Source organism: Micropterus salmoides, unplaced genomic scaffold (assembly GCF_014851395.1).
Source record: "Micropterus salmoides isolate LMB-PRFRI ecotype aquatic unplaced genomic scaffold, ASM1485139v1 Ms_hic_scaffold_13, whole genome shotgun sequence".
NCBI lineage: Eukaryota > Metazoa > Chordata > Actinopteri > Centrarchiformes > Centrarchidae > Micropterus > Micropterus salmoides.
This window is the reverse complement of record NW_024040374.1, coordinates 26,875,853-26,894,888: the sequence shown is the minus strand read 5'-3', so window position 1 is coordinate 26,894,888 and position 19,036 is coordinate 26,875,853. Positions and strand designations below refer to the sequence as shown.

Genomic DNA, 19,036 nt, shown 5'->3' with positions numbered 1-19,036 from the left:
GTATTGTGCATGCTGGGATATGTTAATAATAACAGTAACATCATTTTAAAAGTTAATATAAGACAGTTCCTAGCGACAGCCCCCTGGGAGCTCAAAATAAACCTGTGGGCTCATCTAGACAGGTACACTGATCAAGCAAACCTCAGCATTTACACTTTTACTGCAATAACACAAGACAGGCCGTATTTGAGCCATGTCGTATTTAATCTATTCACACAGGTATGGTGTGTAGTATTTAAAAGAATGCAGGTCAAATGCAAAGACAATATAAAATTGAGGAACTGAAACATTTTATTAAGCAGAGAATACATTTTCCTGAACAGGTAGCAAAGGATAAATACTTATATACTATTATTATAATCTTTATGATCATCATTTTTAATTTTGTTGACAAGTAGCCACGATGCAAGTAATTTCAAATTACTCAAAGGACAAAGAAATGATAATAAAAACTTGTATATCCGAACAAAACTGAAAATACAGTTGGTGATGGGGATTTGCTGCTGGAGTTCTTCATTGCTTCCAGCTTTCTTTAGAGAGGCGAGACCAAGAACTCAGTGTGACCTTGTTTCTATTAGATATCTAGATTAATACCTTGAATAACACTGAACTCAGCGATTTAACAGCAGGTAATTATCGCTATGAGTGTTAAATCTACAATGTAAGACATGGAACTTACAGTAGGTCTACCTTGAAACCAAAATCCAAAATGAAAAATCAACTCATTGAGCTCAGATATGTTCGAGGCTGTGTGCGGTGAGAGCGAACGTTCCTGTGAGGACTTTGTGAAAGTGGGTATGTTGGGATTCAGCAGTGAATACGCTCAAGCTTCATTCTGGCACATAATGTGTTATGCCAAAAGCACAGAACAGACAGAACCTATAAAACTAAGTGGACAGACTGCGGAGTCAGAATGTGAACAACATGCCAGAAACAGACAGGGAGGAAAGAAACCACATAGCATGTAGCCCCAGGAATATCATCTACACCAACACAAAATGCCGCTTAAGATGCACCGTCATCTTTAAACAAATACGGCTTCAGCACCCTAAGCAAACTCTTAGATTTTTAATTTCTGATCCAGTGTTAAGGCACATACTTTTGCTTAGCAAATACAGAAATATAAATGATCTTTGGTAAAAGACTTTACAAAAATGTACTGCAATGACACAAGAGATACAACAGTCATAAAATATCAAAGGTGCTGCTGCTTTAAATGCTAAACAAGTGAACAAATAGCATCTTTCCAATTTTCCATACTTCCACTAGTTAGTTTGTGCATGATGGCAAGGACATCATGTTTCCTTTCAAAAGTGTGAAACGTTTCATACTGCATCCGAGCACAGAACAGTACTCAATGGCAATTCTAAAATAATGCTTTCAAAGTGCAAATTTAAGTCTTAAAGCCGCATATATTTGGGATTCTTTCACCATTGAGTTCCCGGGTTACAGCTGAGCACCAGCAGTACAAAAGATTAGACTGGGCTGAAATGAACTCTTCAAGTAAACTTGTTTGTGAAACATAATGGTAGCTTGTTGTCAACCTACTGTACAGTGCTTTAAGGAATAGGTCAACACTTTGGGTAGAGTTAGAGGACAAGACTGATACCATTGTTATGTCTGTACACTAAATACAACCTTACCATAGCTTAGCATAAAGTCTGAAAAGGTGTGGAAACTGTTAGCCTGGCTCTGTCCAAAGGTTAAACAAAATCCGTAAAACTGGAAAAAAAAATTAGTGAGCTTTAGAGCAGCTGGTAGGCAGATTTGGTTCACTTTGGGCAGAGCTAGCTGCAAGCCATGCTAGCTGTTCCAAGTCTTTCTGCTATGCTATGCTAAGCGTCTGCTGGCTCCAGCTTCATTGATTGATATCAGTCTCATGTTTGTAAGTTAAATATGAATCTAAAACCAGATAAGACTGGAAGCTGGGGGAAACAGCTAGCCTGGCTCTGTCCTAAGGATACTAACACTTGCCCACTAGCACTTGTAAAGCGCACTATTTAAGACGCTATCTTTTGTTTATTCCAAACAAAAACTGTAGTGGTTTTATGCTGGACTATTTCTTGGTCGGGAGCAACAACTTCCCAGAGGTTCCGCTGGTTGAGGCAACAACAGGAAGGTTTTGTACAGATTAAGCAAACAGGACATGTCAATTAATCGTCTTTAGAGGAGCTTGAAGAGGATGATATACACAGAGGCAGGCTAGCTGTTTCCCCCATTTCTAGTCTTTCATGCTAAGCTAACTGTTTCCTGACTAACTTCATATTTAACAGACAAGACATGAAAATGGGATCTCTTGGTAAGGAAGCAAATAAAGATATTTCCCAAAAGGCCAAACTATTCTATTAATGTGAAACATGCTGGCAATATTAAAACAGATCCAATGAGTCAATGGACACGGACACACACTCACAAAGTTACACACACATCCACTCAAACAGAGCATAATTTCTGGTTCTTTTCTGATTCTTGGTGTATTAAGACTACAATTTCTCAACAACTCTCATAATTATTCAGTGGAATGTGACAACAGCTATAAACACACTTTTCAGTCTTTAAAAAATTAGCAAAAAGTTTACAGCAAATCCAGCAACGGGACTGAAATGTGTACAAGCCAATGCCACTAATTGCTGATATATGTAAAGATAAAACTCTTTGAGAATCTGCACTGAAACAAGTTTCTGTGGGGATTTAAAACATACATAAATGACTCTTCTCGGGAATATCCACACTGATTCAAGGCCACAGTGGCATCTGATCCAGGTTTTAATGCATTTACAGGCAAAGCTGATTTCAGTAAGAGAGAAAACAAACTCCCAAATAAACCAGCAGTGGAATGTCTCGACTCTGATCTTCCTTACACAGTGACCTGATCAAGCTCTGAGATGCATCTTTGTGAGAAAAAAATAAAAATAAAATCCCAGGATAAAAAAAACAAACAAATGTCAGATATTCCAGTTCTTCCATCTCCCAAACCCTGAAAATATCTTACGTTTTCAACTTCCAAAATATAAAGTACCTATATGTATCTTTTATAAAAGAATCTCCTTGAAAAATACAATAAAATTAGACTTTAAAAAACTATTGTGCAAATTGGAGTTTGAGTAACATACTTAAGACTGTATGACATCACAAGGTGGTGTGCAGCGACTGTTGTGCCCCCTGCTCTGTCCTCTGTGCTGGGTGAACGCTGTGGTCAGACTTTAGTGTTTCCTCAGAGTTCCTCGTGTATTTGACACACTGGGAGTCTCCATCAGGGGGCAGGTTCAGCTGGACGCTGTCTGTCTGTGTGAGCACGGGCGTGGAGGTGATCCAGCTGGACCCGCTCAGATCTGACGGCTCTAAAGTCTTATCTAGAACCTCCGAGTCTTTGGTGGAAGGAGGCTGTGGCTCCCCCGAGAATGGAGGTGTGTCTTTGGTGTAAGGAAGTGTGTCTATTTCTGTAGGACCTAATGTGGAGACATCTGAAAGGCCCATCTCACTGTCTGTCTGTAAAACAGGCCCCTGTGATGTCTTGGATCTGGGAAGGCTCCTCCGGTCTTTTTTATTGCAACCTTTAGGGGAGGGCTTAGTGAGGGACAGGAAGGGAGGCTTGGGGCTGAGCGGTGACCCCACCTTCACCCTGCTGAGGCTGAGGATGTTCCTGCGGGTTTCAGCAGGGAGTTTATCCAACTGTCGTCCAACTTGGACTGGGCTGGGAAACAGCGTGCCTTGACACGCCCTGTAGAAGTATCTGGAAAGTAGAACAAAGCCAGACATCAGGACACACAATCATTAAAAGGCATCTGGTACAGATCTAATTCATGGCACGGGTCATAAATATTTGAGAAACGGGCTTTTGTATTCAGTCAAGCACAAATGAAGCACAGTGTACCTGGGCAGCAGTGCTGCTACTGGCGTGACGACACAGAGCAGGTAGAAGAGGGGGTCCGGCAGCAGCCTCTGCATGGTCCAGTAGGGGTTGGAGGGAGAGTAGCAGGTGGGACAGGAGGCATTGTAACACAGAGCAACTGTGAAGAATAAGGCTATGCTGAAGGCGATAGACAACCAGTTCATCCAGGTCTACAGGAGAAGAAGACACAGAGAAGTATTATCATTTCTTTCTTTTTTCTTTTTTGTGTGAAAAACACTTGATTTAGTAAAAGACGAAGAATATAAAAGTCAGTGTTAGATATCACTGCTGATACTTTTGTACACTTATAACGTTATTATGTTATAAAGAAAGGAATACTGATTAACACAGCTGATAACACCACCAAGCCATCCACAGACATCCCTGCCCCCGCAAAGTATTACAAAAATGTATCACTAAATAGTGCATTACCTCGATTGATAACTCAATACAATGGCAACTTTAACAACAAGAGTTAATCCATGGCGAATGTTAATTATTAATAACGGGATGACATTTTAGGATTTATGTTGACTTGAAGATATTACCTGCAGCTCATCATCAACAGTGACCCCCAAACTGACAACTTAGACAGCGGACCTCCTTTTGATACGATTTTGTCCCATGGTCGCCCATCTGATAGGATTTTGACTTTTAGATGTTTTATTACAAAAAATGTATGAAACCCATTACCAAAACAGTCATACATTCTGTCATTGTGTTACAGGATGGAATTATAGTGAAAATAAATGATTCCCCTTGTTGCTTGGGACCCCCTGGAGCCCTAGCTTTATGCAGTGCGCAGCCATGTTATGTGTAGGAATACGGAAGTTCTATAGCTGACAAAATGTAGTTCCAAAGGAAATGGCAGTCTGACGGTAAAGTAAAGCACCGGGAATATTCTAAATACAGCGTACACTTGAACTGATTTTTTTCTGTGGCTAAAATACGCTTTGCTGCTGACCCTGTCCACAGTAGTACATTGCTTAGCTTCTGTCCTAGTATAACTCTCGTTCTTCAAACTGGGGACATCTACTGCAGGTAATACACTGACCACTGAAAAGTACCTCATACTGCCCCAACGCAATATCAAACCGAACTACCCCTTTAATCTCCAATATCACTGCTCATAAGACGTATATTTTAACACCATGTAGTCACAGTTCTGGCATTAGCTTTGTTAAACTGCATCTCCGCTCTCTTAATTACATCCACGATTCCCTCACTTGCAAAGAGAGAAGAAAAGAGGAAATATGTTTTCAGAGAAATGAGACGTCCTTTGCCCCCGAAGCGTCACATTAACTGGCATCCATTTGTGATGACGGCAGCAGCTTATCACAGCTGGATCGGCCGCCAGCAGGCTATAATAACTGTAGACAGGGTCATTTCTACTAGCAGAATGTGTTTACATCATTTATTCATTATCTGCATTTGTATTTATTGATATTCTGATTCTGAAGTCATTATACTTAATAACTTAGAATCACGGTGATCATGATGTCTTTTACATTTTTAGGCTAAATGTTTCAGGGGAAATTTAAATGATTTAACTCATATCATAGCCGACGCTCAGGAATAATTAGCCTCACGTGACTGAATGGAAATGACGATAAATTACGTAAAAAATGATTCTTGCAGACAGACCGACTCGGACTTTCTCTGACTTTAACGTCCACAACAAGAAAATGGGGGAAATAAAAGCTCATGAACAGAAAAATCTTTCAAATAAATGAAGAAAGTTGTTCGTGCTTCTTTTGATGTTCAGAGTTGCACAGGTTTTAACTAGATGGTGAATCAGAAAAAAATATAAAACTTGTGAGTGAGACACTCAGTTTAATCTGTTAGCCGTCTTCACTCCGATATGAAACTCCAGTGATGTTGTGATGGATCAGATCAGTGCGATCAGCAGCAGTGTCCAATCAATAACTGATATTCCATAAGGGGGCGTGTCAGCCAGTAAAAGACTTCCGTGGAGGCTGCTCTAGTGTGACCTCTCATCAATCCTCGCTCCTCAGCGCACAAATAAGAGCTCTGGGACAATCTGCAAGATGGCCGACCAGAACGACTTCAGGTTCAAGAGAATTAAGATTCCCCTAGAGTTCTGATGTTAGGGCTGTTATAAACAAAACTAACACTGGCAAACCATTTGAGTCTTCAAGAAAAATTTTGTTTTAGTAATCTGGGTGTGTTTTTCTAGTATCAGCCATACTTGCTGGAATCTGAGGATGTGGCAAAATCGCTTCAACAAAGTCCAACAGGGCAGGAAGGGAGTCCATTTATCACACAGGTTGTAAACAAACCCCCATTTAGCCATACTATCTTGAATACTTATTTAGAAATTAAACTCTAGTCGAGTCAGTTCGCACACAACTACAATTACTACTGTGGATCTTTACAATTTCATGGATGTTTTATGGTTTTATGTACACCAGACTGAAATATAATTTTAAAGTAGAATACTTTTTTTTATGGCCTCTTAGGAGCTGCAGAACAAACTGTAAACACAACATGGTATTGCGTATTGCTTTATATGACAAACAAACAGCTTAGTAAACAGCTGCCTCCTTCCACATGTAGTGACAGTAACACTCCAGTTAAAGTTTATTTGTTTATAGTCATCTGACAAATGTAACTCCTGAAGGACAAATCTGCCTCTTTAGCTGCTAAATGCTCAATACACTTTGAATTGCCTTGTTGTTGAAATGTGCTATTCAAATAAACGTGCCTTGCCTTGACTTTTCTTTCCCACAAATGTATGATAAAACGGGGGGGTTTAAATAACATACATTTTTCAGTAATAGTTTGTTTGCAACCTGCCTCGTGTTTCATGCCATGTTGGACCAAGGTTACCTAAAACCAGAATTTATCTTTGAGCATGTATATAAACCAGTAAATGTAATCAAAAGGTATAAATATAAGCATTCTGCACACTAAATAATTTAGATGGAGATATGAGTTCCTGCGCTCTCTAATGAGTTTTGGCAGTTAGAGCACTAACTGCACTCGTGCCACCCCGAGGCCTTCTTAATTTCACTGATAGACATCTGACAGAGTGAATTCTATACAATGAATTCACTGGAGTATTGTCCCTCCTGACACACAAGCACGTACAGGAGCGCATAATTAATTACTGCCTCACAGCTACTGTATGGGCGAAGTGAAAGCGTGCTGCCTGCTGTCACCTCAAATACCTTTAATTGACTTTCACAGCCGATTACCAATCATGCATGCATTATGTTCCTGAGCGGCCAGAGAATGAAGTACCTGCCATCTGAGCATTTGGAATTGTTTACCTTCGGTCGATGTTGCTCACCATGAATACTTCTATGCACGAGGGGCCATCATGTCCAGGAAGGCAGTTAGTGAAAAGGACATTTTTCATGTACAAAACTTGTCAGGCTAAATTTACAGCCTCAGCATAATGGAAAAGACTGTGATTCAGTGCAGGGTCATAAATTTAAAATGGCTCATGACCAAGACTGCTGGGCCGTTTACGGGAACCTCACGTGGATACCTGAGAATAAAATCGAGGCAGAGAGGGGGAATAAAATAAACAGATATTTAGGAGCTCTGTGGCACTGTGAAGTGGTGTTGTGGTGTGATGTGGTGGAGACAGTTTGCGCAGGGCCTGGACAGATGCAGACACGCTATCAAGCTGATATATAGGCTCTAATGTTGCAGAGCTTTCTGGTTCAATCTAATCAGCTGGAGTTAAATATCCAGCCTTCACACCAGTGCTCTCACAAAGCCATGCTGATTTGAGTGAGAAAAAGCAGCGCTGAGAAGTGAAGAAATCTTTGAGTATTGACATCAGTGGGTCCAAAATGAGGTTCCTTACCCAGGTTTTGGTCTCAATGCCCAAGTGCACCAGAATGGTGAGTAATGCGAGGGTGGTGATGGGAGTTCCCCATGTAAACAGATCCACGTCAGAGTCAGCGTAGGCCTGGGGAGGAGAAGAAAAAGAAGAACGGGAGGAGGGCCCAAAAGAGCGGAAATGATAACTAAGCAAGAGCAACAAGGAATTTCGGAGTGAAGACGAACTGATGGAAATTAAAACCAGACTCACAAAGTAAGGAATGAAGAAGCAGACCAGACTTTGGTAGAAGGCATCAATCATGTTCATCCAGAACATATATGGCTTATATTCCTGTGAGATGAAACCAGAGATTTACCGTCATGAACCTCATCAATTTCACTGAGCAGAGGTTGAGATTATACCAAGGTGCAGTATAATATAAATATAGTGTCATGAATCATAAAGTTGAAGCTGAGCTTTCAACATCACTAATGATTAACAACATATAAGTCTATAAGTCTGCTATGTTCTTCTTAATCGATTCAACATTGCCAGCAAAAAAGTGTGCATTTCTTTAGCTTTTTACACAATCTACACAAATTTCATGAATTCACAAAAAAAGTCAGGCTACTTGTAAGTTTTACTATTTTTACAACAGAAATGAAAGAGTCAAGTCATTTCAAAGTCATTTCATTTCATTTAGCAGGAAAAATGTTTGCGGTTTCCTTTGTGTGAAGAGGCCCAAGAATGAAAGTCTCCTGCCGTGCTGGCAGCTCTGTGAGGCTGTACATCGGCCAACGTCAGCATGCTAGCATGCTCAAAAAGACAACGCTAGCATGGTGATGTTTAGCAGGTAATGTTTACAGTGTTCAGAGATCTGTTAACACTAAACGAAGAGGGACAAATACACAAGGAGACCGGACCTCGGAGTTCTGGCCGTTCACATAGAGCTGAGGTAGTTGTTTGAGAGTCTCTGCTGACACGTCTTTGTCCAGAGTGCCAGTGATAAGTTGCGGGAAGGCGGAGAACATCAGGTTGAAGAAGATAAGATACCACTGGTCAATCATGGCTGAACCTGAGAATCCACAGTAGAACTGATACCAGAAGATAAGCGCTACAAACATCTGTGGGAACAAAAGATAACAGGGGATTAATTCACACGAGGAGGCGGGACAGAAAAACAAGAAAACACGCTTTTTTGCGGGACTTTACTTCTTTATTTGTCGACTGATCTAAATCCCATTCTTGCTGACCCTGAACATTTGTGTCTGCACAGGTGCAGCGAGATGAGTGTATAAAGAGGTAGAAGCGGCTTACGGCATTCTTGTAGAAGAAATAGAGAATCATGTTGGCCAGTCGGGAGTAGCACCAGTGTCCGTGGACCAGCAGGAGCTTCTGGAGATACCGGAAACGTGGGAGAGCAAAGTCACTCGCCATCACCGCCTGCAAAACACCAGAAGGAGCCAACGTTCAATCCATCCTGTGCTTTCTCTCTCCCTCTTACCATCAACACAAACACACACACACACACACACAAACACAAACACACACACACATTATTAGAAAAATAACTGTAGGAATTGGCCAGCGCTGCTACACTCGCCTGCCTCCTTTTAATTAATCTTTAGTGGGTATCATCTTTCCAAAAGCAATAACGCTTAAACGAGGCCACCTTTTGGGATTCATCGGCACAGCGGCAGGAAAACTGTCAGTCTCATCCATCATCATCTAAAACAAACCCCTCCCTGTAGTCGCGCCGGGTTTATAACCTACATTTTAAACGGCGCCGCTAACCCTGTATGACACATCTCAACTGTCAACGTTATTTGTCAACAAGAAGAACAGCGGCAGATGCCTCGTCGTGGTGCAATCGAGGTTCTGCTGTGCTCTCGTAACGGCCTCATAACGGCTACACGGGGGACTGCGCTCCGGGTCGGAGGAAGGTATGTTAATCATAATACAGTGTGTGCTGGCCTGAGCGCAGAAATGTGCGCGTCTCAGCACACTATGGAATCCCAACGAGTGGCCGCTGTCTCATTAGGAGCAAATTTGATTAACGATGATTAATCTAGCGGCCCCAGTTAAGGACAGGATCCTGAGACTTCAACAGATGTGCTACACAGCAGAGCGCCTCCGAAGCCTCCCCTGGAAGTTAATTGGGAATCTCAATCATTGCTATGCAAGATCACCTTTCCGGAACAGGGTGCTTGGGTGAAATGAGCATGGGGGAGGGGTTTAATATTAGTTTTTTTTAACCAAACTTTTGCCAGCAGCCTTGACTTTGGCACTGGCTGTGACCATAGATCAAGGAGAGAAGCTGGTGTGGATGGAATCTAGAGTAAAGCACCTATAAAGTGTCCTGCTTCACTGCAGGACACAGGACAGGCTTCCTGACTCAGCACCACACAGGTAATACTATTTAGAAGATGTGTATGGATGTGGGCTAGAACACGCCCTTAAGAGTAATGAAAATCCATTAGTTATGCTAAAGAACGCTAGTGTCTTCCCTTATTCCCCTTATCTTCTATCCCATAGCACCTCTTGCTCCTCTCAACCTCCCAGGAGCTCTCATATTGCATTTTATTACGATCCCCTTCAAGTCACTCCCCCACCCCCCCTTTCCTGTACGGTCCCGTCCAGATTTCTCCTTACCTGCATGCCCTCCTGTCCCGAGATGCCCACACCGACGTCCGCCACCTGGATCATGCTGACATCATTGGCCCCATCACCTAAGATTAATGTTGTGCGAGAGAGAGAAAGTAGTCCCTCAGAGTAGGAAACTGAGTACACAGCCTCAAGATACATTAATAAACTGTAATCAGGAGATCGGCACGGAATCATTTTGCCAGCAGCCTGGAAGCAGAAAGAACTTTATTGAGCGTGCTGTATTGTGATGTACGTGGGAGGAACGTCAAGCTTTCACAGAGCTGTCAGTTTCTTCAGCCGTTATATTAGCTCTGTGTGTGTGTGTGTGTGTGTGTGTGTGTGTGTGTGTGTGTGTGTGTGTGTGTGTGTGTGTGCGCGCTGCTTCTTGTCAGATGCCCTTCACCAGCTCAACTGTCGTTCTGGTTAGGTAGAGCCAGGCCTGCTGTGGTGGCTGACGAGCAGTGCTTTTGTTTTTGCCCTGTTGAGGGCTGCGGATTCTTCTTTTCACCACGGCTGAAGGGAGTGGGAGATGAAAGCGTTGGTGGGCAGAGAGCGTTTTATTGCCACAATAGTAAACAGGACTGGAGTGGCAGCGTCGGCTGAATATGAAAGGTAGGTGGGCGCTCAAAGAGAGGTTACCCGTTTGTGTTGTGCTGGCAAAGGACAAAATCTATCCAAACACGCTAGTACTGCAGCGTTGCAATTGTCAATTAGGACTTATTTCTACAGAAATGCAGCTTCTTGCACACCTCACACTGATGTGTAGGACTATGGAACCCCAAAGTGTTCAATATCAACTTAAAACCAACTTTCAGCAAGCTAGCCAGATCGCGTAGGCTACAACAACCAAAGAGAAGTAAGTACTGTATGTCTACTATATTCACATTTGTTGCATCTTTTTCTTGCTTACTGTAAACCCTCTCAATTGCAGTTGAAAGAAAACAAATTACACTTTGAAATGTTCCGTGAGGACATACAGACCACAGAAGGTGGAGGGATCCATTCTTGTTAGCGGTCTAACAGCAGATGAGGTCTGAAAACGTTGTAACGTTACGCTCAGAGTGACCTTAAGCTTAATCATCATCTGCTGTCCCCACAGAGAAATAAAAAGAGTGTGAGAAGCTGCAGTGTTTCCTCCACATTACTGCTAACATAACAATGACAGAAAAGCGCTTGACTGGCAAAAACGGGATCCTCCTGAGAGCAGCAGGAACAAATGAGGAAAAGGCCATTAGAGGTCACACGGACACCCTCGTTTCATCTCCATTATGCTACAGCTTCATTAAGCCAAAGTGTATAATTACAGATGGGCCTTAAAATAACACTGTTTTCACTCAGTGGTCACAGCAGGGATGCAGGTGTGTGATGAGTGTGCACTTAGTTCTAAAATTTCAAATCAACCCATACTGATAGCACGGCAAAAGGAACATCCAGCTTCACTACACCTGTGTTCCAGTGAGTAGCCGCATTGATACTCATGATAATAGTGACATGACGTAGGAACACATCTTATCAATCACTGAACAGGAAAAAGATCTAATATCTTCTTGAAGACTTTGGGGAATTTGTTTAAGTTTGTCTGTGTACAAATAATCACTGCTGCAAGGTTATATGACAGCGACGCACTGTAGGAGCTCACTGAATTATGAATATTTTTCATTTGTTCAAAATATTTTAGCTTTTGACACTAAAATTATCAGCTGCTCCGGTCTTTGTTTAGGACACAGAGTACATAAAGTACCTTGTGACTGGGAGGTTGTCCGTTTGACCTGCAGAAAGATCTGGGTGGGGAACGTGAAAGGGCAGCACTTGCAGCTCTGTCAGTTATCTTCACATAACTTTCACTGAATCTCTGAATCTCAAATCTCAATCTCAATTTCTGATTAAATTTAAACCCTGGTCCCCGTTACGCCTCACAAACAACCGGACACAACACCTGTCTCACCAATTTAATAAAAACAAGTTTGTTGCAGTGACAGAGGTGAGGCTCAGCAAAAGGCCGAGTTATGGCATGAAAAAGCAAACTAGTTAGCATTCTGGGGAGGCGCCATGATCATTAAAGTAGTCACAACTTTTTGAGTCTGCTGAGTTTCTCAGGTGAAGGTGAAGGGCCTCAGGCGAGGAAAGACACCTGTCAGCTCAGTTTCACGAGAATCCCCAGTCGCTCGACTCAAGTTCTGTCCATTTTGGATATAAAGAAATGAAAAACTGTAGGTAAGCTGGAGTCTTTTTTTTTTTTCGCCTGTCAGCAGCTGTGTGCAGTGGCTCAGGCGTGTTTTGATCTGTCGGGATGCTACTAGATCTTACAACCTGATGACAGCCTAAAGGTTCAAGACTACAGTTTACAGTTTAATGACGTTTAGTTCCTATTAGCCTCTAACCTAGTCTGTTTGTCTTCAGAACAGGACTGGAAGTTGATTTACAGTTATTTGTTCACTATTTGACAATTTTGACATATATGGAACGATGCAGCGCAGAACATCCATATCAGTTGCACACAGGTGATCTCCAGGCGGGCCATGAACATTGGGCACTTTCTTTCCACTGGCAGTCAAACATCTAAAGCATCTGGGTCAAGAGTTCAAATAAAAAGGGGTGTTATATGAATGTGTGGCTTGTGGATCTTGAACCTTTACTCACCTATTGCTAGAGTCATGACCTTCAGCTTGTTCCGCACCAGTTTGACCACCATGCTCTTCTGCAGCGGCGTGGAGCGGCAGCAGAGAACTGAGCGGCAGCTCCGCGCCACCGCCAGGAACTTATCCTCCAAATTCTTATCCAGGGCATAGGCCAAGGTCCGCCCGTCAATTACCAGGCCCAGCTGGTGCACCATGAAGGGTGCGGTCTGGGAGGACGAGGATGGAGATGAAGACGGATAGATCTCAAAGGGTGCTAAGTTATTGTGGAAGGCCTTGGCGGCGTGGTCTGTCGAGCTGCAGAGGAATTTGGCTTGGATGTAGTGTAAACTCTCCTCCAGCAACAACGCACACGCCTCCTGGTTCAGAGACAGGCACAGAGTGGACTGGAATTCAGGATCAGGTCACTAAGCTGTTTAATATAACATTGCCTGACCTGCTACACATCTGGCAAACAGATGCTTCAACAGCACAGATATAAACATTGTTGGTCCTCAAATGACCGTCCAATCTCATTTTTTTAACAAAGGTGTTGTTTTCAGTGAGTACAAGGACAATATTGTGTTGAAGATTATAGACAATTTGGGAAACACGCATGTTCACTGTCTTGCCAAGAGTTAGATCGTTACCACTCTCATGTCTGTGCAGTAAATATGAAGCTACAGCTGGCAGCCTGTTAGCTTAGCCACAAAACCACAAAGTGTCGTTATTACACTTCAACAGCAGAAAAAGTTCATTAGTAGCTAATTAGGCTAGCTCTTTTTCTTTTTGTGTTTCCAGTCTTTATGCTAGGCTAAGCTAACTAGTTGCTAGCTGTAGTTTCATATTTACTGTACAGACACGAGAGTGGTATCGATCTTCTCATCTAACTCTCCACAAGAAAGACAAAGAGCATTTCCCTAAATTGTTGATCTGTTCCTTTAAGAAGACTGTATACAAATTACTCAATCAGGGGAAAAACTACGGCATAAAGATCAATCATTTTATTTTGCATCTATCAACTATATTTTAGTAGCCAACCCAAGGGACGTATATGTTCTAAGAGTATACAGCCATGCTGGCGACCTGTGGTGCTGTACAGTGGCGCTGTGAGCTAAATGCCAACCTCAGCATGCCATCATGGTCACAATGACAATGCTGATTTTTAGCAGCTAGTGTTTACCAACGTAGTTTATTTTGTTAGCATGCTATTATACGCTAACTGGCATTTAAGACAAAGAACAGCTGATGTTGATGGGAATGTCATTAGTTTTGCAGGCGTTGAGTTATACAACAAAGTATTGGTGAAAAACTGAAATTTTGGCCTGATGGTGATGCTAGAGGAACTGTCAGGGGATCCGCAAAGTTAAAAGGACTTGGATATATGTACCAAGTTTCATGGCAATCCATCTGATAGTTGGTGAGATATTTCAGTCTTGAGTCGCAGACCGACTGACCTACAACATTTCAGTGCATTACATTTTTTGTCTTTTCAGTGAAGCAAGTCTGAGTTTCGCTTCTGTGCTCACCTGAGAATCAGCATTCAGTGTCAGGATCTCCTCCTCAGGGTCCAGCAGCTTGCAGGCGTATGCAATATTGACGGCCGTCTCCTGTTTGTCGCCCGTCAGCACCCAAATCTGCAGGCCGGCCTTCCGCAGAGAATCTATGGTTTCAGGCACACCGTCCTGCAGCCGGTCCTCAATGCCCGTCGCTCCTGTGGGCGAAGGAGCATGACAGTGACACACTCTCCAACATCCGCACCACGAGCAACACAAAAGTAATATTGTGTACAAAGTAAAATGAGTATTAAGGTATAATCTACAAGTGTATTGCGGCTGAGGCGTCTTTTTGGAAGACCTAAACAAAATAAACAAACTATTACCCAGAAGCTGGAGGTTTGTCTCCAGTCGCAGGGCCGACTCAAAAAGCAGCTCCTCTCTTCCCTGGATGGCCGTCTCAGCCTCCAGGTGATGCTGCAGCCAGCAGGCATATTGCTCTTTGCTCAGAATCTGACACAGGAACACAAACACACACCATCGTCTGTTCAAGTATTTGGGTAAATTTAACAGCGGAGCAGCTTCTTCTCCTTTGCCTACATGGCAGAAGAGAATCCACAGAAGCATGTGAGACCTTGAGAAGGTGTTTTATCACATCACTTAGGTGACTGGCTTTGCACATGTAGGGATATAATGAGCCCGGCTTGTGACAGCATAAATTAACAGCCTGGGAAAGTGGCACAGATTGCAGCTGAGTCACAAAGAATGTCACTTTGGAAGGGCCGGCCCATGTGATCATCTGTGCTGGGCTACAAACACAACCTGCCAAAAAGCCAGAGACACATCTCCAACTTCTAAGGCAGTTTCATGGGCGGTGAAGAGACAGAGAGAGAGAGAGAGAGAATTTATCCAGCACTTCTTAAGGAGGTTTATGGATCCCTGTCACCTTTTTTGCAATGCACAGTGTGCGAAGGCCATCTGCAGCATACAGGTTCAGGTAGTTTTGGGTCCGGTTGACAATCTTTTTCTGGCGTTTCCCTTTGGAGTTTCCTTAAAAATAAATAGGACAGCACACATAAATGAAGATTAAATATCCTTGTTTTTAGGAAATTTGCATAAGTTGTTTAGCATTTTGGTTCCAGATTGCCAAAGCCTTCTTCCAAGAGGCACATGAAAGCCATCTGTCTTCACACCTAAATTAACCATGTATGCTGCGCCTCTATGTATTCCCACCAATTAGTCATCTGGACTATACTGGGCAAAATGTGATAAGGAGATTATCTATCTCATTTTACAAACATAATTAAATCTATTTCAATTGGCGGTCTGACTGATTGTAATATGAATATTACATGTGGTTTTAGATGTTTTGAAATATGATGTTTCTTGCTTCAGTCCCTGTGACAGGGGGACACTGCACAAACAGATTGGCTTTATCAGTCTCCTGACACAGACGGCACTCTGATCGCCAGCCTTGTAATCTCACTGATAACACTACAGCTTGGCAGTCACTGCCACACAAAATTATTTTTGCTGAAAAGAACAAATCAACAGAAAACTGTCAGTAATCTGAGGAATTTGGACACAGAAATAAGGGATGATCTTTTTATTTTTTACCATGAAAAAAGACAAATACAAAATATGTTTTCATTCAAAACTAAGGCAGACTTATGGTTGTCTCTCATATAATAATAATAACAATAATAATAATAATAATAACAACAATATGGATGTTTCAACTTCCTCACTAATATTCTTGCGGTTTGTGACAGAAACTCTGTTTTCTCTTTAGTTGAGGGAAAAAAAAATGTATTTCCAAGAACAGCTGGAGCGTTCACTTTTGACAAATAGCTGCTGACCAGACGTCCTTGCAGATGCAGGTGGAACTTGGCACAATGTTTATTTTTTCTACTACTGAAAATGGGAAAATAGGACTTGTGTTCGGTATGCCAAAAGGTTCCCAGAAAAGGTTTTTTTTAATGTGTGGCTCTAGTTGTGCGCAAACAGGGGTCATGCGGTACACGATGGAGCCAAAGGTTTTCACACGGTTCCATAGATCAACAGGTGGCGGTAACGTGTCAAGAAACACACACGGTTCCTAGCTACCGGATGTTCCATATTCACCCCATAATCAATAGCTCACTACGTGCGTCTGTGGGCCTTTTGGTTCTGGGCAGTAGCTTCAGTAAGTTTTTAGAGCATTTTAGACAAAAATAGTGTTCTGCTGCAGCCCAAACAGATGGCACGGGAGTGGTGAGAGTCACCCAAAACAGCAAAGTTGCAGGCTGGAAAATCAACACAATGAGCTGAAAGACACCAAAACACTTCCTACTGGTTAATTTAAAAATTCTGTAGAAACTTGTCACAATCATGAAGAAATAAGGGATTACTTAGTAACTATTTAGAATGATATATTGCTTTACTCATTTATTTATTTAACCTTTATTTAAATTTACATAAAAAGACTCACTGAGATTAATAATCTCCAGGCCAGAGAGTCCAGGCCAAGACAGGCAGCAGCACAAATAACACCGTTTCAGACACAAGACAAACCTCAATCTATTTAAAATGAAAACAATGAACAAACTACAGAATTATAAAAGATATCAAAACATTCATCAACATTCAAAACGACTACAGCCAGATGTACCTGCATCCGAGTCACTTTATTGCATCCAAAGAGACCAGCTCCCGAAGAGTCAGGTGATTATGTAACGGATTAAAAGCCGAGGGAACCGCCTACATACAACACTTTTTTTCCTTCAGTTCAGTATGGACTTTCGGGACAGTTAATAGAAATAAATCCTGGGAGCGAAGACAATAACTTTCCGATTGACGTTTATGAAGTAATCATTTACCTGATGATTCATTAATACTGTATCTCCCAGCCTTAAGTAAACCATCATTATCTACTATATAGTCCTCCACTTGGAGTTTTTTACTACCTATTAACGATTTATTAATAATCAGATTGTCCTCACTAAATCCCTAATAACTACTCACAATTTTGTGTACTGTATTGTCAAGTGTTAAGAGGTAAATATATTTAAATTTACTGCAAGTGGAAGATTTTCTGTCAGTGAACATGGCAAAATAGGATAACATCAAAATGTAAATTCTGTTTTAAGGTGGAATTCGCTATTAAACAGGACCCTGCCGCAGGGGTGAGACTGGAGTTACACCATGACTCACATTCCAACTTCTAAGCCCTAGGGTCTACAGTCTACCTCCAGCTCCTGCATTTGCACTGTTCCTAGAGTGACACTGAACAGCTCCCTCGCCGCCTGAATGGGGCCATTATGGACGTCTGTGTTATGAGGAGGCCCAACTCATACTGCACTCTAATTGGCTGGTTTGACCCAATGGTAAAACAAAGCAGTGAGTTGTCTGTGCGAAGACACGCCCTGTATGCCATTAAAGTTGCTGAACTGAGACACAGGTGGAGGAGGTGGGTGGTGGGGGTGACAACTGTCCCGATGGAGTTTCTCTCCTCCAGTGAGCAGCAACGCTCTGTGAATTTTAACTAAGTGTAAAACTTCTGAAAATGGTAGACTGTGCCAGCTCAGACATTACTCTATAGAGGGCATTAAAAATGATGAACAATCAGCACGGCCCTGAACCTAAATGTAAAGGGACCAGCGATGTCCTCATAATGGAAAGTCAGTACAGTAAATCAGATTGTAATTCAGTATTCCTAAAAAAAGAATAAGACTGCACGTCAGCTGGAAAACATGCCAAAAACAGGAAGAAAGTGCTTTCCTCCACTGATGCGTTGCAGTTAACAAGTCTTCATTAAGTGTAGGAGGATAATTTAACAGGAAACCATTTCGCCATGAAGCCAAGCTGCCTTGTAGAGATGAACTGGCTGCTTCTAATGAACAGGAGGGGGCCACTAACCAGGCATGTGAAATAAATTAATTACCCACACAACAGGACAGCATGCTTTTACCGAAAGGAAGTCAAGACGAATTGCTGCCAGGTGGATTCAGCCCATCAAAATATAAATATGTGGAATATATATGACCAGTTTATGTGGCTTTTACACCCAGTAATACCTCATCCTGAAAATAAAGTGTGGAAAGAAAAGTCGAATTCAGATTTACATTTACTCATTTTGCAGACGCTTTTATCCAAAGCGACTTACATCTGAGGAACAGCATACAAGCATCAACAGAGCATCAAACACAGATCTACAACTGACAATACATACTAGTAAGAGCTCATAGTACACATCACATCAATGGGGTAAATACCTAGGGAAGGAAGTGAGTGAACAAAAAGTGCAATCAAAACAAGATCATTGTAGGGGATAGAAGAAGAGATGAGTTTTCAAGAGCTTCTTGAAGTTAGAGAGGGACGCCCCTGCTCTGAGGGCGTGTGGTAGCTCGTTCCACCATCGTGGTGTCACAGATGAGAACAGCCGGGACTGGGATTGCTTTGTGTGGAGGGATGGCAGAGCCAGGCGGCGTTCGTTGGAGGAGCGTTGCGGCCGAGAAGGAACGTAAGTCTGTATTATGGAGTTTAGGTAGATGGGTGCAGACCTAGTAGTCACTCTGTATTACTCAGATATCCTAAATTAATTTATGAATGG

At 42.2% G+C, this 19,036-nt stretch overlaps 1 protein-coding gene across 1 annotated transcript in view; it reads right to left on the bottom strand.

Moving 5' to 3' along the window:
- Positions 1-268: 268 nt before the first annotated feature.
- The window catches only part of atp10a (ATPase phospholipid transporting 10A), a 34,580-nt gene continuing 15,812 nt past the window's right edge, over positions 269-19,036 (bottom strand). The window contains exons 11-21 of the mRNA XM_038716653.1: positions 15,392-15,495; positions 14,832-14,958; positions 14,479-14,663; positions 12,975-13,329; positions 10,341-10,417; positions 9,006-9,131; positions 8,612-8,812; positions 7,959-8,039; positions 7,731-7,835; positions 3,875-4,062; positions 269-3,733 (exon numbers count right to left, since the gene is read on the bottom strand). Of these exons, the coding sequence (XP_038572581.1) occupies positions 3,130-3,733; positions 3,875-4,062; positions 7,731-7,835; positions 7,959-8,039; positions 8,612-8,812; positions 9,006-9,131; positions 10,341-10,417; positions 12,975-13,329; positions 14,479-14,663; positions 14,832-14,958; positions 15,392-15,495 (2,153 nt within the window). The 3' untranslated portion in view covers positions 269-3,129. The remainder of the gene's footprint in view (positions 3,734-3,874; positions 4,063-7,730; positions 7,836-7,958; positions 8,040-8,611; positions 8,813-9,005; positions 9,132-10,340; positions 10,418-12,974; positions 13,330-14,478; positions 14,664-14,831; positions 14,959-15,391; positions 15,496-19,036) is intronic.